We start from the raw sequence: 21,123 nt of genomic DNA on the forward strand, positions 1-21,123 counted from the left end.
TCCTACCAGCTCTACATGGGTATCTACTTGCGGAAAATGGTGCACAGTGTAGCAGAGTTCATGGAGACTCTCTCAGCAAAGGACACTGCACAGCTTCGTAAGTTAGTAGCCAAGCAGAAGGATTGTCAAACACACTGGACTCAAGCCACCTATGATACTTTTGGCATTGGCATTAGCAGACTCGCCTAGCTGAATGTTTTGGACAGAGAAACTGGCAGGTGTCCCTTACTGAAGTGATAATCTTTTGGGGGACAAAGTGGAGAAGGTCACTGACCTCATCAAGAAACGGACTGATACTATAAAGTCCCTATCTCGGCCTATTCCTTCAGTAGCCTCCTCTTCTCAGAGAGTGGAGGAGTGGCCTAGTGGTTAGAGTGGTGGACTTTGGTCCTGGGGAACTGGGCTCGATTCCCACTGCAGGCACAGGCAGCTCCTTGTGACTCTGGGCAAGTCACTTAACCCTCCACTGCCCCAGGTACAAATAAGTACCTAAGCCGCATTGAGCCTGCCATGAGTGGGAAAGCGCAGGGTACAAAAAAAAATATATATATATATTTGGGCAGCAGCCAGAAGAGAACCTACTCAGCTCTCCAGTCAAAGCAGGGGATGAACTTTTGACTGGTTCCACGAGAGCATTGCCTCAGTAAAAATGACCATCCTGGAATATATATATTTGGGCAGCAGCCAGAAGAGAACCTACTCAGCTCTCCAGTCAAAGCAGGGGATGAACTTTTGACTGGTTCCACGAGAGCATTGCCTCAGTAAAAATGACCATCCTGGTAGGAGAGAGGCTGATTTTTTTTTTTCCAAGAAAGCTGACCTCTCACACCAGGGGTTCTAGAAATAATCCAGGGAATTATGCCCTTCATTGCTAAGAACGTCCTCTAAATAGCCCACTGAGAGTGGTAAAGTGCAGCTCTTGAGTGCCAGGTCATGCTTGCAAAGAAACTCTCTTCCCTTCTATAGGTGCACGTGGTCAAGCCCTTGCTACCAGGGGACAAAGGGAAGGGATTCTATTCCAAGTACTTCCTTGTGCCCAAGAAGATTTTGTCCCATTCTAGACCTAAGGGCTCTGAAAAAATATTTGGTCAGAGGAAAGTTCAGGATGGTTTCTCTGGTCACCCTAGTTCCTATGATTCAGGCAAACAATTGGCTATGCTCTCTGGACTTCCCCCCTCCCCCCTGTTATAGATATGACTCTGTCACAGGAAGCATCTTGAATTTCAAGTAGGAAAACATCATTACCAGTACCATGTTCTGCCTTTTGGCCCCTTGTCCAACCCCAGAGTATTCACAACATGCCTTGCCGTAGTTGCAGTGTTGCTACACATGCTGGGAGTGCACGGATTTTTCTACCCGAATGATTGGCTGGTCAAGAGCACATCGAAGGAGGGTGCTCAGAAATCAATACGGAGAACTATTAGGGTTTTAAAGCTACTAGGGTTCATTGTCAGCTACCCATCTTATGCCAGTTCAAGAATTGGCATTCACAGTAACCCTGGTAGACATGGCTCGAGCCTTACTACAGTCTGCCAGAGTTGATGCCCTAATCTGTGCACATCTTGCTAGGTGCTGTTCTATAAAGATCTGTTCACAATCTTTTAGTGTGCAACTCAAAAGAAGCATGGCCATGGGAGGGGCATGGGCAGGTCAGGAGCGTTAGCTTAAGATGTGCGCAGTATTACAGAATATCAGGGATCTGCGCCTAACTTATGTGCCAGGATTTACAGATCCCGGTGCTACATGTTATTCTATAAAGGGCACCAATCCCAGAGAGCCCTTTACAGAATACTGTTCAGCACCTTTTTTTTTGGCACCGAATTTTGGGCGCTATTTACTAAATCTAGTCCTATATGTATTTGTACTGTTTGTTTTGAAATTAAAATTATTTACTGTCTTTTTGAAGAAATTCACCATAGGTGGTGTACAGCAAGAAAATGTCAAACATAGGCAACAGACAATTACAGCAGTAAAAATATTCAAACAGTACATAATATTGCATAGTATGCTACATACATACTACATACAATACACAGTAAAACATCTTTGTAGATAGTATAGGGTAAAGTGGAGGTGGAATATATATAGAGAAGACAGAGTAATAGGAGTTTAGAGTATAAAGAGACTAGGGCTGTGCATCGATTAAAAGGCTTAATCGAATGATTAAGTATGATTACAATTTTTAATCGTGCCCTTAGTCGTACAAAACTGTCCCCTTCACATTTTCACCTGTATAGTGCAAAATATAGACTGCAGATGTAAATTCTCAAAGCTGACATACAGTACTTCAGTTACTAAACTGAAAATAAAATCATTTCTCTTACCTTTGTTGTCTGGTAATTTCATTTTTCTAATCATCTTGTTCCCTGTCTCTGGGTTCTGTTTCTGTGTCTGTGCTCTGAACTCTGTTTTCAGGGCCTCCTCTCTCCTCACTGTTTCTTTTCTGTCCTCCTGTCTTCTTCACTTCTTCCCCCTATAACATCTTTCATATTCAACTTTCTGCCATTTTTCAGCTTCCTTATATCTGTCTTGTTTCTATTCCTTCCCTTCCCCTTCATCCATGGGCACCATCTCCTTTCTCCTTCGGTCTTTCCTCCCCTCCCTTCTGTGGGCACCGTCTCCTCCGGTCTCTCCCCCCACCCCACCCCTGTAGATACCATCTCCTCTCTTCTCACTTTCCCTTCCTCTCTAGGGGCACCATCTCCTTTCTTCTTCAGTCTGCAGGTCTATATTTTGCACTATAAAGGTGAAAATGTGAAGGGGACACTTTGTATGATTAAGTACACAATTAAAAATTTTAATTGTGCTTGCTTGTTCGATTAAACCTTTTAATCGATATACAGCCCTGGTCTCTTTATAGTCTAACTCCTATTACTCTGTCTTCTCTCTATATATATTCCACCTCCACTTTACCGTATACTAGATGTTTTGTTGTGTATTGTTGACGTGTGTAGCATACTATGCAATACTGTGTACTGTTTGAATATTTTTACTGCAAGATATTCACACAAATCCAGATGGTTGCCCATTAATGCCAGTAATTGGTGGCTAGTGCCCAATTATTGCTAATTAACAGCATGTTTCTCAAGCTGCGTGCGCAACTTGGGTGTGCGCCCAAATTTGAACGTTCATTTTTGGGTGCCATATATAGAATCCGGGGGATAATGTGAATTTAAATTATCTATCTTCTTTTTAAACGTGTTACATTTAAATTTTCATTTCTTTTTTTTTTGAGTAGGTCCCAGTTCTGATAACTGTGAAGATGATATGAATACATCTGTCCTTGGTGCCTCTGCAACTGTTCTAGAAGTGTCAAGGAAAGACACTGCTCAAGTACAGCTTCCTGTTTCTGGACCAGAGTTGGCTGCTATGATGAAAATTGGTACACGGGTGATGAGAGGAGTAGATTGGAAATGGGGAGATCAGGTAAAGCAAAGGAAAGAGGCTTAATTTTTTACTTTGTGTGAATTATTTCTCTCATTAGACTTAAGAACTACCATACTTGGTCAAACTAAAGGTCTATCTAGCTTAGTATCCTGCTTCTAACAGTGGCAAAAAATCAAGTCAGAAGTATCTAGCAAGATTCTACCTACCCCCAAGTATAAGTAGTGGCTTTCCCTTGGTCTACCTTAATAATGGTTTATAGATTTTAACTCCAGGAATTTGTCCAAACCTTTTTTTCAAAGTCTGCCACTCCAAATACTTTTACCGCATCCTCCAACGATGAGTTCCAAAGCTTGCTTATGGGTTGAGTGAAAAAAATGTTTTCTCCTAATTGTTTTAAATTATTGCTGTGTAACTTTGTGTATCTTCTAGCCTTTGACAAAAGGCTAGTAGCCACCAAAAACATGTTTGTCTGGCTGTTATTTATTTATTTTGTTGAAAACAGCCTGTACCTAGGGAGTCGAAGGCTGTGCAAGTACTTGATATCCTGATTGTCCTTGGAAAAAAGCAAGTTAGTTACCTATAGCAGGATACAAGTCTTCACATACTTGCCCGTCACCCCAAGGAGTTCTATTCGACTCAAGCAGAAAAAATATATTGAGATAGTCCTGCATGGTGGTAACAGGTGGTAAGTGATGCACATATGCGATGAAGCAACTCAAAACTACTAGCACACACTAGCTGGAGGAGCTTTCCTGCAAAGTCTCCATCAATGGCTATACTCCTGTTTTGTGGATTTTGTATCCTGCTGTCCATTCTACAGTAATTTGGTTTTATCCTTTTCTATCAGTCTCTGCTTTGTACTATTTACATTTGTGATGATTGACTTCTATATCTCTGCTGATGATTTTTTTTACATCCCTTTGAAGTAAGGACTAAGTAGAGCAGAAAGAAACATTGTTAAATTTCCTACAAACTGTCAAGGAATGGATTTTGTCAAACAAGCTTCAACTAAGAGGCAGATGCACTAAAGCTAAATGAGCCTTTAATGACCCTCCAACGAGGAAAATTTGATCCGTTGCATGCATCAAAGGGCTTTTACCGAGGAAGCCAGCAGCTAACGAAAACGGAATGGAGATGAGCAATTAGTGTGAAAACCCCATTGAAACGACATGCACTAACCTTTTCCGATTGCCTTTACGCAGGAAAAAGGCAGGAAATCTAACGAGAGGTCTGGACCTCTCGTTAGGACAGCTCTGTGCCAGGAAAAATCATTAAGTGAAAAAATAAACAAACTTTGAGCCAATCCCAGCGCATTAGCAGAGCTAAAAGCGCTGTGATTAGTCCAAAGGACGTCAGAAAACACATAAAAAAATAAAAATAAAAAAAGGATCGGGAGGGGGCAAGGGCGCTCATCAGGAGTGTCCTGTATGGACGGCCTTGCCCCCCCCCCCCCCCCCCCCCGCTGCTCGCCACTTTCCGCCGCTCCCCCCCCCCCCGAAAAAGCAAAATGCTAGCTGCCCCGGTCCCCCTCCCTTCCTGTTCCTGTGTTCTGCAGAGCTAACTCCGTCTCCCGTCATTCTTTCGCCCCGTGCCCCGCCCCCGCTGCCCCCCCTGAGGTCGACTACGCCGCTCCCCCCCTCCACCGAGACCCCCCTCCCTATTAACGACCCGAGCAGCGCCTCTCACCTCTTTCAGAAGCGCTGCACGGGCAGGAAGATCTATTGTGTTGGTTGTAGAGTCTCCATGACGTCTCTTCTTCCCTGGCCCAGGCCCCGCCTCCTTCTGACGTAGGTTACTCCTGATGAGTGCCCTTGCCCCCTCCCGATCCTTTGTTTTTGTATTTTGCTGACCGGGTAGCCACGTGTATGTGTTGTGGCTTTTTTTTTTGTTTGTTTTTACGTTTGCAGCATGCGCAGAGCAGCCAGCAAAACGCTTGGCTGCTCTGCGCATGATTTAGGGGCCGATTACCGATGTGTATTGTGATTCTTTGATACATTGTACGTTTGAATACCGATCTGAGCATGTGTGACTTTTTTTTTTGGTGCATTCTTCATTTTTTTAAAATCGTTAGGGACTTTAACGATTTTGATTTTTTTACGTTTGGTTGCTGCATCTGCCTCTAAGTTAGCAGAAGACTAAGGTCTTATGGGTGTAACATTATACTTGTGTGTGTTTACCCTCCCCCCCCCCCCCCCCCCCCCCCCCCCCTTGGTAAGTTGTCTGTTGGAATGGAATTACTTTTGAAGTAAAAGATAGGGTTCTTAACTCAGGGGCAGAATTAGATGTAGGCAGTAACATAAGCTCAAATGTGGTGCCCCCAAGCATTTGGATTGTAGGTGGGAAGAGTGGCAACATTATTTGTCATCCTTCTTTAATTATTACATATTCTTGCCTGGCAGTGGAATAAGCTGTGTCACCTGCTGCTGTGTAAATGTTATTATAATGTAGCTCTTGTATTCTGCCAATCACCAACATTAATGGTTCAAAGCAGAAACATGCAAAAAGATACTACAGAAAAGATGGTTTAAGACAGAAATTATCTAAATAGATAAGATTTAAAATGTTACAAAAATAATAATAAGCGGTAGAAGCTCAAAGATCATAAGACAAAAATAGCCAGAGTTGAATGACCTGATAACAGATAGAAGTTTCTGTGTCAAATTCCAGAGAATGATGGAAAAAGTAAAATATATGAATCTCTGACTCTTGAAAGCCTGAGATTAGAAGGGAATGAGAACAGATCTAGTAAATATTCCAGTATGGAAACATCAAACAACTTGAAAACTATACAGGCCAATTTAAAAAGAATATGGACCTGTACAGGGAGCCAGTGAGGACTTATCAACGCAGGACTGACTCTCAAACTTATTTAAATGAAATATGAGTTTTGCAGCAGTCTTCTAAAGGATTTGAAGCTTAACATGTAACTTAACGCTGAGAGATGAGTTAAACGGCTGTTGCAATGTCTAAGTGCTGGACCTGAACCAAAATGTAGCTAATTGATTTCTGACTATTTTATTTGAATTTCTCAACTTTCTGGCTACAGGTTTTGCTACCTGATATATCTATATTCTAGAATGTATTGTTTATTGCTTAATTTATCCTGTGAATTTGTATTGTGGTGTACTTCCCTGTCTTTTAACCCTGTCCCCCCAAAAAGACAAAAACAACAAAAAATACTCTTTTCCTTTCTGCCTAACTCTCATAGTAGAGATGGTAGGTTTTTCTAACAGCTTCTTGTCCTACACCCTACTAACTCTTGTGGACAGGTTCTACCAGTCCTAGATAAAAATAAAACAAAAGCAGCTTTAGTCTCCCAGCTGGTTTAAATTTGCATTTTACATTGATTAAACTGCTTTAATTATTGGGAATATTTAGATTTACAAAAGGAAAGTTATATTCTAGCTGAATTTGATTGTTGGATCAAACTCTGTCATTGCTGGCCACACCTAGGGCCAGATGCACTGAACAGTCAGAGCCCTTCCCTTACCGATTCCCATAGCGAATCGGTAAGGAACGGGCATGCATTAACGAAAGGGAATGCAAATGAGCTGCTTGTTGTAGCTCACTTGCATTCTCTATTCCATCGTTAAACAGTCGGCCATTCGGCCGGTCGAGCATGCGCAAAGCAGCCAAGCATCATGCTGGCTGCTCTGCGCATGCCAAATACGCCTCCCTGGGCCGCCTGAAGACGCCGATGTGGCTCGACAGTGCAGTTGAGGACGCCCATTCAAACAAACAAAAAAAAAACACGTCCGTTTTGGCCGTCATTCCCCCCCCCCCCCCCCCCCCCCCCCCCCGTAGATGCCGCGCTGCTCACCCACTCTGATGCGGCTCGATCCAGAGGACAGTGCAGTTGAGGACGGCCATCAAAAAAAACCCGTCCATTTTGGCCATCAAACCCCCCCCCCCCCCCGGCAATAATAAAAACGTCTTTTATTATTGCGGGGGGGAAGGGGGGGGGAATGATGGCCAAAATGGACTTTTTTTTGGATGGGCGTCCTCAACTGCACTGTCCTCTGGATCGAGCCGCATCGGAGGGGGTGAGCGGCGCGGCGTCTTGGGGAGGGATGACGTCCAAAATAGACATCTTTTTTTAAAGCGGAGCGCTATTTTTTTGTTTTGTTACTTTTGTAGCAGTTTTTCAATCCCACGCAGCCACAACGAGAGAGGTACAGACCTCTCTTTAGATTTTACAGCGTTAAGGCAATCGGAAAAGGTTAGTGCATCTCATTACAGTAGGGTTTCTACACAATTTGCTCATCTGCATTCCGTTTTCGTTAGCTGCTACTGTCATCGGAAAAAAGTCTTTAGTGCATGCCAGGGTTTACTACTTGCTCGTTAATGGCTCGTTAAGTTTAGTGCATCTGGCCCCTAGAGAACTTTTGTTTTGATACAGTATTTTGCCTGACTCACTTTGAGATAGTCACTGCACAGCAGGAGGGGGTTGGGCTCTGTACAGCGCTGCGTAACCCTAGTAGAAATGTTAAGTAGTAGTAGTAGGGAACCTCTGAGGCCAATAAGCACAAAACCTAACAAGCTAGCAGTTTTTATATCAGTTCCAGCCAGTTCAGCAAGCGAGGAGTAAAATGAGACATGCACAAAAGGGCTTTCTGGGGTCTTTTCCTATCATGGTAGCAGCTAACAAAAACAGAATGCAAAGCTATTATAATGAGGTAATTACTATTCAGATGTGCATGCAAGGCGATGCACAGCTGTTTTCCATCTAGATGCACAGAAGCAGTCCCTATCTTTACTGTGGAAAAGCTATCAGGTGACCCCTAGTACTGTGCAAAATATAAAGGGGCCCTTTTACAGAGCTGTGTTAAGCCCAATGTGAGCTCACCGATTGGTCTTTCAGGACTAGGACTACTGCCAGCCTGATGCAGCCGCCGGCGGTAGTCCCACCTCAAGCGCAAGCCGTTTCCGGGGGAAAAAGAAAACCCCTGGAAATGGCTTGCGCGGTAATAACCCGACAGTAATCAGGCATCACCGCACCCTGCCCGGTTACTGCCGGATTAGCGTGGGAGTCCTTAGCGCCATCTCAGTGGATGGCGGTAAGGGCTTCCCATCGCATGGCCATGTGTGCCTGGGGTCTTTTTTACCCACTGCAGTAAAAGGGCCCCAAAGATAGCAGATGTAAATTTGAAAAAAAAAAAAAAAAAAAACCTGTCAAATACTAATCACCACTTTACAAATTAACAAATAGACATAAAATAAAAAATGGAAAATAAGATAATACCATTTTATTGGACAAATACATTTTCAATTAGCTTTCAGAGGCCAAACCCTCCTTCCTCAGGGCAGTGCAGTATACTGCTATTATGGTATCCTGTCCTGACCCGAAGATGGGGGTTTTGGTCTGAAAGTTAGTAAAAAATGTATTAAAATTAGTCCAATAAAAATATCACCTTATTTTCATTTTCTGTTTATTACCACAGCTACAATACTACTTTATCCTAAAGCAAAAAAAAAAAAAAAAAGTCATCATAATATATTTTTTTCTTCCTTTGTTGTCTCTAGTTTCTGCTTTCCTCATCTTCTCTTCACTCCCTTCCATCCTGCGTGTGCCCTCTCGCTGTCTCTGCCTTCCATCCAACGTCTGCTTGCTTTCTCTACCCCTTGCATCCACTGTCTGCCCTCTTATTTCTTCCATCCTGTGCCTGTCCTCTTCCCCTTTCCATATGGTGTCTGCCCGCTTTCTCTGCCCCTTCCATCCATTGCCTGCCCCTTCTTTACCTTCCATTCAGCCTGTGCCCCTCTCTCCCCTTTTTACATAATGCATTCCAGCATTTCTCCCCTCTCTATCTCTCTCTTCCTAATCCCCACCCCCATTCGTCTTCTGCTTTCCAGTGTCTCCTGTCTATTTGACTTTTTTCTCTTTTCATGTCTACCATCGTTCCCTCTGGCTCCCTATCTCTCCTGTCCATAACCCCCCCCCCCCCCCCCCCTCTGTCTCCCTATCCCTATTCCCTTCCTCCATCTTCAGCATCTATCCTCTGTGTCCCCATCCCCCTTCAGTTCCCATGTTGCTAGCCCTGGGGTGAGAGTTCAGGAGAGAGGGAGAAAGAATGAATGGAAAGCATCTTCTCTCCCCTTCCACATAATACTGCTTCTTGTTCTCCTCTTCCCCAGATCCAGCTTTTTCCAGGTCTCCCTTCCCTCATGCATCCTATCTTTATCCCCTCCCCGCCCCCTCTCTTCCCTAACTCTTCATTCTTGCTCTCGCTTCCTCCTTCCCCTTTGATCTGGCATTGCTCTCCCTCCTCTCTCCACCTTTTTCCCCTTCCCCTGTGGTCTGGCATATCTCTCCCTTCCTCTCTCCACACCCCCCCTTTCCCCTTCCCCTGTCATCTGGCATTGCATTGCTCTCCCTTCACTCTTCACTCCCCTTTCCCCTTCTCCTGTGGTCCTGGCATCGCATCATTCTCCCTCTTATCTCCACTCCTCCTTTCCCTTTCCCTGTGGTCCAGTATTGCTTTCCCTCCTGTCTCCAACTCCCTTTCCCCTGTGGTTTGGCATTGCTCGCCCCCTCTCCACCCACCTTCCCTTCGGCATTGTCCTCTCTCCACCCCCTTTCTCTGTGGTCTAACATTACTTTCCCTCCTCTCTCCACCCCTGCCCTGCTCTACAGGCTTCCAAGCTTCCAGGCCTGCTGGCAGCATCAACGATGTAACGCTGCCTTTGGCCTGCCCCAGAATTCTTCTCTGTATAGCTTCCTGTATAGGCGGAACGCTGTACAGAGAAGGCTTCCAGGGATGGCCAAAGGCAGCATTTACAATGCTGATGCTGCCAGAAGCCTAGAAATTTAAAGGGCTGCAGCAGGTGAGGGGGGTGAAGAAAGGAGGTAGAATGATACTGCACCAATCGAGGAGGGGGGGTGGGAACACCCATAGCAGCACCGCACCAGTCGAAGTGGGGAGCATCCATGGCAGCACAGCACTCGGGGGGGGGGGGGGGGGCGTCCATGGTAGCACCGCACCAATCGGGGGGAGATAGCCATGGCAGCAAACCCTTATGATCTATACGCGGGGTGGACCACTGCCCTGCCCTCTGTACACCACTTCTCTCTACTATACATTCTTCTTCATTTGAACCACAACCAGTTTCAGTTCTCGTTTCCACCAAACAGTATTTATCATCCTGTCTCTACCTTTGGGTATCACTATAGCTTTTATCCTCCCCCCCCCCCCCCCCCCACCTCCGAAGCAGCTATTCTATTTTCTTTCAGCACTACATGACTCTTTTGTCTAAAGTATAAATTCTTTCACAGTTCTTTCACTGTTGGAGAGATATATATGGTATAGGTAGAAAACAGGTATGCTATGGATATAGTGCCAAGCAGCAAGTCATAGGAAAATCCCCCTGGGGCTTTGAATGAATAACACTGTCCTAAGCAGTTGACAAATACAGTAATTTTTTTTTGAACTGTAGGTTCATACATATCTCTAGGTATGAACCATAAAGAATGGATGTACTCCCTCGGATCCTGTGGAGTAGTTATGACCTGAATTGGTCACTATCAAACACAGGATGCTAGGCTTCATTAACCTTTGGTCTGACTCGCTATGGTATATTTTATGTTCTTATCAAAGTAAATAATATAAGGCTTCTTAAGAAACTGCTTGACTTGTGTAGTTGGTATGATTAACTAAATCTCTCTCCCTTTATCTCGTTCTGTCTTGCTGTACCAGGATGGACCTCCACCAGGCTTGGGTCGTGTGATTGGAGAGCTCGGAGAGGATGGTTGGATTAGGGTTCAATGGGACACTGGAAGCACAAACTCTTATAGAATGGGAAAAGAGGGGAAATATGACCTTAAATTGACAGACCCTCCACCTGCTACTCTCTCTACAGGGGAGGACTCTGACACAGAAGATGATTCAGGTTGGCAAAAACGTTTTGCTAATATTAAACCTAAAAATCATGTGTATCCAGTTTTTCATTAATTTTCGACCCAGTGGTGGTTAAAAACAATCCTACTATATAAATGATGAGTGACCGACGTGCCGGACATGCACAGAACAGCACAGCTGTTCTGCGCATGTCCGTCACGTCAGTAAAACACTGAAGATAACTCTAGCGCTGCCAGCCAATCAGCGAGCAGGGAATGGCTGCCCGTGCTCCCAAACCCCCAGTAAGTTTTGCCTTGGCTTTGGACGGAGACGGTCACGGAGCGAGGAGGACCGGGTGAGGCGCAGGGGAAACTGAAGCAGAGGAGGCGGGGACAGGACTGCAGCGGGGCAGCGCCGGATTGGGGCCTCCGCCAGAAAACCCCCGCCTCCATCTCCCCCCCCCCCCCCACCGCTATAACTGTGTGTTGTGAAAATGGAGCCGGGAAGGCAGGAGGAGAAGAGGGCCTCGGCTTGGCTACACAAAGACACGGTGAAGGAGATCAGTATTTTAACCCCACCCCACCCCTACACACACGTTCTCCCTCACTCTCTCCTCCCCCAACCCCCCACTCAAACACACACACACACACACAGAGTATCTCTCTCGCCCGCCCCAACCCCCCCAAACACACACACACACACACACTCTCTCTCTCTGTCTCTTCTACAACCTTCCCAAACACTCTCTCTCCCCCCCCCCCCCCAACACACAAAATCAACTCTTTACTTAAGACAAAGGCTGACCCAGAAAATCTAAAAAAAAAAAAAAAAAAAAAAACCCCAAACCCTGTGCCATGCTAATTAATCCCATAGCCTACTTAAGTCTACTCAGAGGGGGGGGGGGGGGGGGGGTGAAAAAAAAAAAGGTCTCTGCCTTACTTAAACAAAAATTAAATCATGCCCATTCCAGCACCTCCCAGCTGCCCCATACTCCGTCCAGAATGCCACACACACTCACTCTCCCTCACTCTCTCCGCACCCCAAACTCACCCCCAAACACACACACACTCTCTCTCTCCCCCCCCATACCCCCCCCAAACACACACACACACACACTCTCTCTCTCTCTCTGTCTCTCCTCCCACCCCCCCAAACACTATCTTTCACCCCCCCACACACACACTCTCTCTCTCTCTGTCTCTCCTCCCACCCCCCCCAAACACTATCTCTCTCTCTCCCCCCCCCCCCCCCCACACAACTCCTTACTTAAGGCAAAGGCAGACCCAGAAAAACACAAAACAAACAAACAAACCCTGTGCCTTGCTAAATAATTCCATATCCTACTTTAATCAACACAGAGGGGGGGGGGGGGGGGTGAAAAAAAACACATAAAAAACGGGCACTGCCTTACGTCAACAAAAATTACATCATCCCGTACAAACATCTCCCGGCTGCCCCTTCCCCCATCCAAAATGCCACAAACACACACACTCTCCCTCACTCTCTCCGCCCCCCCACAACCCCCACGCAAACAAACACACACACACTCTCTCTCTCTCTCTCCCTATGTCTCTTCTTCAAAACTCCCAAACACACTCCCCCCCCACCCCCACACACACATACAGAACAAGGAAAATTAGTTGAAGGATCTAATTCTATTTACACTAACAATGTAATATTCAAAAGTGTACTTTACACATTGACTATAATTTCATGCTCCACTACTTCAATTACAATCTAAACAATTTAAAATTGCCCATTTAAATGGGCTTAACGGCTTGTTTCTCCATAAAGGGTCATGAATGTCTAGAGGGAGAATAACCTTCTGAAATTTTAAATTATCAGGACCACATTTGAAAAACAAAATGGTGAAAAGGTCATTGAAGTAGAAAGTTGGACAGACTGGGTAGTTCGAACCCAAGTAAATGGCCTAAAGCCTTTTTTTAGCATTAGAAGCTTTGATGCAGTGGAATACAAACTATTAAGAAATTACTCTTTTCAAACTGCTTCTCCCTTCTTCTCTAATCAGTCACAAACACAACAGAGAGATACAGAGGGGTTGGAAATAATTCCATAAGGATGTTATGTTTATTTTCTCCTCCTCTCTCGCTCACCAATCTACCACATCTCTGATCCTGATTGGCTGCCTCTTGGCGATTCAGATGTGTGTTTCATCCAGCTACCCTCCTCGCCGCCGCTCCCTCCCCCCTCCGTGCCGGGCCCCCTGCACTGACCTGACAGCGCCTCTCACCTCCGTGTGAAAGCGCTGCAAGATTGCTCTGCTGCTGCCTGCAGCGCTTCCACACGGAGGTGAGAGGCGCTGCCAGGTCAGTGCAGGGGGGCCCGATACGGAGGGGGGCGGGAGCGACGGCGGGGATGGGGGGGAGGGTCGAGGTTGGTGCGCGCGATGTTCGTTTCCAGGCTCCAGCGGCAGCATCCGACAGTCCGACTCCGTTTCCCTCTCTGTTCTGCCCTCTGACGTCATCACGTCTTGACGCGAGGGCGGGACAGAGAGGGAAGTCTCTACTGCGTATTTGCAGGTGAGTCAGTCACTTGCCATTTATATGTTTGATAAATTCTATTGTGAAAGCTACCGATTGATCCGTACTGCTTTCTTTTGTGGTTGTTTTTGTATATTGTCATCTAATACCGGTTGCCATGGGACATGGCACTGTTTGGTTAAATGATAAAATTCTCTTTTTGACATCTTACAATGACATCTGATCTGACATATTATCACATATGAAAGCACATTTTGGATACATTGTGTATGTGAAAATATCAACATGGAAGTGCAAATGTGTAGATAGGCTCCGTTATTTTAGAAGAATAAATCTGCACAATTGACAGATCCCCATCCCCATGAATAAAGGAATTAAAAAAATTCTCATGCAGAAGATACATTTGGAAATGACCCGAAATAGGGAGACTTCAAGGTGTAAAAGGTCTGGTCATAGAACATGGGGGTGGTGATAAGCAAATGGCTGGACAATGGATAGCACAAACCAAAGAGTAGGGTGATTGGCTCTTCCAAACGACACAAGGAACACTGGATGATTCTTATGCCTGATAGTTATTGAAAATACACCAAAAGATTGGACACAGCAGCTGTGTTTTGGCGCATAAGCGCCTACCTCAGGAATCTAAGAAATACATATAAATAAAAAAATATAAGTATATAAAATAACATTAAAATTGATATGATCAAAGTGCATAAACATAAAATATATACATAAACAATACTGTTTCACATTCATAATAATAGTATTGGAGAATATTTAAAAAATACATGAACCAATTATAAAAAGAATTAAAAGTAGACTGATGATATAAAGCCTATATTTAGGTGTTGCATTGTGACAAAAATACCAAAGTATTGGTAGTGCTACAAAGAGAAGTACAATATATCCAAAGTACACAGTACTGTTGGTATTTTTGTCACAATGCAACATCTAAATATAGGTGTTATGATATCAGTCTACTTTTAATTCTTTTTATAATTGGTTCATGTATTTTTTAAATATTCTGTAATATTAGTATTCTGAATGTGAAACTATTTTTGCATATATATTTCTGTTCACTTTGATTAAATCAATTTTAATGCTATTTTGTATACTTAAATTTTTAAAAATTTATATGTATTTCTTAGACTCCTGAGTCAGGCGCTTATGCATCGAAACACAGCCACTGTGTTGAGTCGTGGTGTATTTTCTATAAATATCAGACAAAAGAATCATCCCATCTCCCTTGTGTCTGTGCTTGCTACGATTGTAGGGATTGAATAAGAAGCCCCTTAGGACGTGTCCCTCCTCCTGTGCTCTTCCTCTGGAGGACTGCTTGACCTCGGCTACAGACCTCATTCTGTACCCTTGAGGCGTTTAGGCATCAGCAACGAGGTTTAAATAAATAAATATGTTTAAGTCTTTTTATTGTCAAAAATAACAGTTAATACACGCAGAATTTGGTCACTTAAGGAACAATTCAGTTTCACCAACATTTATCTCTTCTGCTATCAACAAATAACTTTTCTTTTCGTATTTCCCCCTACCCTCCCCCTTTCCCCCTTCCCCCCCCCTTTTTTATCCCTCTTTATTCTTATTGTATTGAAGTTTAACAACTTAGAACAAACTGTTACACTAATCCAATAATATATAGGCGTTATTTAACTCTGGATCAACCATTTACAAAGATTACTTAATCTGACATTGTGTGGTCAGTCTCTCCAAGGTAACCATGCCTTCCGAAGTGGTCTATACCACGGTACCAGCAGCCTCCGCCCATATCTGGCCGAGGCCACCACCCCATAGACTGATACCCATAATCGAGTGAGAGGTGTTTGTTTTTTATCACCTCACATTCCACCAATTCTGTGCATGGATTCAGGATTTATCCCACTTGGCCACTATGGCCTACTTGTTACTTAACAGAACCTCCAAAACTAGAAGAGGAGAGAGAGAGAAAAAAACAAACAAACTATAAACCCTTTAATACTAAACTTCGCGCACGTGAGGGCAAGGCTTGAATGTAAAGTCTCCAGATCTCCAAAAAACGTGTTTTTTTCTTCTGGGAGAGTCCCACTGCCCTGCGCTCATGCAGCAATAAATCATGGAATCTGTTCCTCCAATTCCAAATATCTGGTGGGTGCACACTCAACCACCCATTCCTGATCAGTTTTTTCCCCATCAGGCAAGCTTTACGGACCAGTTGTTTCTGGCCTCCCCTTTGGAGGGCAAAACGTTCATATTTATCAAATATAATCCCCATAGGAGTGAAGTTGATCTGGGATTTAATTAAACTTTCAATATACTGTATTATCATTTTCCAGTATCTTTGTATAGCAGGGCAATCCCAACGACTATGATAGAATGTGCCTTCCCTTTGCTGGCACTTGACACACAGCGGGTCTAACACACCTCCCATCTTAAATATCTGTGGTTTGGTCATATAAGCTCTGTGCAGTATTCGAAATTGACATTCCCTCAGATTTGCTTGAACTGAAATCTCAGGTATGCGTGATACTAACTTTACATAGTCCAGGACTAAATTTGGTTTCTGCATCTCCCGCGCCCATCTGGTCATGATGACTGCCGTGTTTTTCTGTGAATCTAATACCCATAATCTTTTGTGTAGTCCTGATATTGAGAGCCGTTCCCCCTGGACTGCCATAAAAAATTCCCGAACTTTCCTCCCATGTCCACTATTCAGCTTTTCCATATTTAGGGATCGAATGTAATGAGCTAATTGCTGATATGCGAATTCATGATTAATGTCTATACCTACCCCCAACGCACCTAAATTTAATAGTCCTCCTCTTGTCCCCAATATATGTTCTATTCTCGTTATTCCCATAAGGGCCCACCTGCAAAATACTTTATTATCTGAACCAGGTGAGAATGTTGGATTACCTTGCAATGACAAAGGATCTGAGGTATCTGCTTCCAGGCCCCAGTATTTATTCAAATCCCTCCACACTGCTCTCATTGGTCCCAATAACAAACTACCTTTGAATTTGCTTGGTACCGCACTCCTCGGGCCATGGAGTAAATAATGTAAGTGAAATGGTGCAAAAAAGGCCTGTTCCGACTTCCTCAGTGTAAAGTCCTGTCTTTCTAACAACCAGTCTCCCAATTGTCGCAACAAGCATGCTTGGTTATATTTTTTAATATCTGGGAGCCCTATGCCTCCCCTTTTCCAAGAACCTATTAGCAATTCCATTGATAATTTGGCCTTTTTCCCTCCCCAAATAAACTGCCGTAAATGCCTCTAAAAACACCTGAGATCTTTATTACTTAAGCGCAGTGGCAATACTTGTAGTATGTAAAGCCATCTGGGGAATTCTGCCATATGAAAGAGCTGTACTCTTCCATGCAGCGTGAGTGGTAATACTGCCCATCTTTTCAGCCTATTCCTCATATTATCCAACAATCTTGTGAAATTTAGGTTGTAGAAGGCCGCCGTCTTCATAGCCACCTGTACTCCTAAGTATGTAAGACTTTCCTTTGCCCACTTTAAATAAATAAAGGCACTGGACGCAGCGAAACCTTTTCCTTAGAAAACCACAGAAACGGAGGCCTACATGAAAGAGCCTGAAGTTCCGAAATCCGGCAAGCCGACGATATAGCTACCAAAAAGACCACCTTCATAGTAAGGTCTTTTATCGAACAAGACTCCAAGGGCTCAAAAGAAGAACCCGCCAAAGAGTCAAGAACGATATTAAGATCCCACTGAGGAACTACCGGCCGTTGAGGAGGACGAAGCAACTTCACCCCCCTCAAAAAACGGACCACATCCGGGGAAGACGCAACCGACCTGCCCTGCACCTTACCCCGAAAACATGCCAAAGCAGCCAGCTGCACCTTCAAAGATGACAATGAAAGGCCCTTCTCAAAACCATCCTGCAAGAAATCTAAAATGCACGACACAGAAGGCATCTATAGCTCAGTGGTTGAAGGATGCCATCTCTTCGGCTTACATATTGCATGGCCGTACGGTGCCGGTGGGGCTCAAGGCACATTCCACTTAGGGGGATGGCGGCTTCTTGGGCAGAGAGTAGTTTTGTTCCACCGGTGGACATTTGGAGAGCGGCGGTGTGGTCCTCCCTGCATTCTTTTGTCAAACATTACAGAGTGGATGTACAGGCAAGGGAGGATGCCAGTTTTGGAGCTGCAGTCCAGTCCTCTGGGCTTCGCAGGTCCCACCCTTAGATGTGTTTACTGCTTTGGTACATCCCAAGCGTCTTGAACGGTCTGGAGGATTGCTGAGGAAGGTGAAATTAGGCCTTACCTGCTAATTTTCTTTCCTCTAGATCCTCCAGACCGTTCAAGAGCCCACCCAGTGTATCGGACAGTTCAGTATGATAATTTCTTTAGACTTCAGTTGCTGATATTTTTAGTAGCTCCTGTGATTTGGGTCCTGGAGTTTTACTAAGGGCAGTTTGTGGTACCGTTTGTGCCCATCTGCAGTTGAATTCCCCTGTCTTAAGGGGAGGAGATCTGAGTGTGGATTCAGTGGTTTTCTACTTTTACCTCACTACTTTTGAAGCCAGTACTTTTATTTTTTACTTAAGTACTTTAAAAAAGTAATGAACCAATTTCTGTGCATAGGACCCATAAATTGGAAGTTCAGTGCAATAGAAATACACTAGGAAGGGCAGCCTGAAATGTCCATAACCCACATGAAGTGAGAGAGAGATGTATACAGCTGTCACAATAATGATGTGATGTGATTGGCAAAATGAGTTAAAAAAAAAAAACCCAACTCTTCTTCCTGCTTTCTATACACAGCAAGCTGTGAAAGACTCATGGGGCCATGATTTCAGTGACAGGCCTTGAGGGGGATGAGGTTGCTAGCACACCCCTGACAGGCCATCCCAAGGTAATGGAGGGTTAAGTAGCTTGACAAGTGCTAAAAGGAGTTGCCATGGGATTTTGAACCTGGGCTAACCATTAGGCTACTTCTCTGCCTATATAGATATATATATATACACACAGTGTCTGTCTGTCCAGGTGATCCTTGTACCCAATTGGTCTGAGGTGAGTCCTAGTACAGATTCAGTCCTTATTCTAGTTTATTCTTGTGAAGACAGCAGTATTAGTGGTGCTGACAGACCTCCAGCTGTTTCACCCCTCCTTCACATTCCAGATGCTTTCAGGGTGGGTGGTTGTGTTCCAAATGTGCGAATTCATCCCTAGGGCAAGGCTCCCCCCCCCCCCCCCCCCCCACATACCTTTATGTATATACTAGGTTCTCTCATAGGCTAGTATATGAGCGAATAGAATGTTGGGTATTATTAGGAAAGGTATGGAAAACAGGTGTGAGGATGTTATAATGCCGTTGTATCGCTCCATGGTGCGACCGCACCTTGAGTATTGTGTTCAATTCTGGTCACCGCATCTCAAGAAAGATATAGTAGAATTGGAAAAGGTGCAGTGAAGGGCGACTAAAATGATAGCGGGGATGGGACGACTTACCTATTAAGAAAGACTAAGGAGGCTAGGGCTATTCAGCTTGGAGAAGAGACGGCTGAGGGGAGACATGATAGAGGTATATAAAATAATGAGTGGAGTGGAACAGGTGGATGTGAAGCGTCTGTTCACGCTTTCCAAAAATACTAGGACTAGGGGGCATGCGATTAAACTACAGTGTAGTAAATTTAAAACAAATCGGAGAAAATTTTTCTTCACCCAATGTGTAATTAAACTCTGGAATTCATTGCCGGAGAATGTGGTGAAGGCGGTTAGCTTAGCAGAGTTTAAAAAGGGGTTGGACGGTTTCCTAAAGGACAAGTCCATAAACTGCTACTAAACGGACTTGGAAAAATCCAAAATTCCAGGAATAACATGTATAGAATGTTTGTACATTTGGGAAGCTTGCCAGGTGCCCTTGGCCTGGATTGGCCGCTGTCGTGGACAGGATGCTGGGCTCGATGGACCCTTGGTCTTTTCCCAGTATGGCATTACTTATGTACTTATGAATTTCCGTTGTAAGAAAAAGACCATAACACTTTTTCCCCATACGATTTCATCCTTTGGTCTTTACTTAAAAATGTTTGCTCTGATGATGATGTCACCGGTAGAGTGGCATGCAAGAAAAGGTTATCTTGAGATGTCTCCAGAAAATGAGTTAAAACCAGGCATTCCTGAAATTCCCAATCAGCATTCATTAAACATTTCTTAACGTAACAACAATTATATATATTCATAGAATCCACTAGTATTGTGAAGCGAAACTTCATTCAAGCATCTTCGAAATACAAATTTTTCTCGGACAAAAGCCAGCAAATGGCAAAATTTATCAAGTGTAAAGTCTTTGATCTATTATGATAGATCACTATACTGTCCTTTATTGAAGAACAACTAACTGCTGTAATCTACGGGACACTGCAAGGTTTGTAATCCACGGGATACTTCAATTTCCTGGATCTCTCAGCTTGACAATCCTCTTACAAGGAGAAACTAGGTTAGTCACTTATGCCTTCTCCCCCTTCTGGCTCAGGTGTCCGATTTCCACTCCAATGGGCACACTCATCTCTGACATAGGCGACCGCCAAGACACTAAGATTTTCACTGGGGTTCCTCTATCCACCTCTTACTAGTTTCTGTCCACTGCTCATGACTGCAGCTTATCCAGCTGCTCGAAGCTCTGAGTGCTCTACAAAGACCACCCTAAATTCCAGGGCAATAGCCACTCTCAATCTGGAGGGAAAACCTCCTTCAGCCTTCTGTCTTTCCTCTTCCCCTGATGGGGGGAGTAGGGTGGTTGTATCTTTCTCCTACTCCTCAGGTCCTTTTACCTTTTTAGTATTATCAAAGTCCACCCTTGTTCACAAACACATGTTAAACAGTTCTTTTCCTTTCCTTTCTATTTCTCAAGCACTGTCCTTGGAATACACAATGCAACTGGTTCAGTTTCAACCCTTTTTTTGTTTCCTCCTCTTACAGCCTGGGAAGTGAAAGGGTCCCACCCTTTCTTTGTCAGCTCCAAAACCTGACAACCTCCCACATGACCCAAATTGAAACTTTTATTTAATGTTAGCGTGCTGCCGTAGCCACTTCCTCCCTCCTTTCATCAAGTCAGAGAACCAAGTCGCCATGAGCTCTTTCAACTGCTCACCTTTGACTTGAGCCAGAGCAGAAATGTCCATGGGCTCTCCCTCTGGGATCTCCTCTCTCCCTAACCATTCTCCACTCTCCCCTGCCTGCCAATCTATGGGCTCCTCTACAGCCCCCCCCCCCCCCCAGCTGTTTGCATCCTCCTGATCAATCTCTCCTAGATCCTCCTCCTTTCCCTTAGAATTCTGGGACTGGTAGTGTGGGTAACACTTCCTGGCCCTACCCTGTGTCTCCTTCAAGGACTGCTGGGACTTGTTGTCTTTTGATTCCAATGACCTCACTGGGGAAGG

At 44.4% G+C, this 21,123-nt stretch overlaps 1 protein-coding gene across 1 annotated transcript in view; it reads left to right on the forward strand.

Moving 5' to 3' along the window:
* HERC2 (HECT and RLD domain containing E3 ubiquitin protein ligase 2) overlaps window positions 1–21,123 on the forward strand; it is a 921,269-nt gene that overhangs the window by 288,605 nt on the left and 611,541 nt on the right. The window contains 2 exon segments of the mRNA XM_030201308.1: window positions 3,239–3,426; window positions 11,082–11,274. Coding sequence (XP_030057168.1) covers window positions 3,239–3,426; window positions 11,082–11,274 — 381 coding nt within the window.

Source organism: Microcaecilia unicolor, chromosome 4 (assembly GCF_901765095.1).
Source record: "Microcaecilia unicolor chromosome 4, aMicUni1.1, whole genome shotgun sequence".
NCBI classification, from domain to species: Eukaryota; Metazoa; Chordata; class Amphibia; order Gymnophiona; family Siphonopidae; genus Microcaecilia; species Microcaecilia unicolor.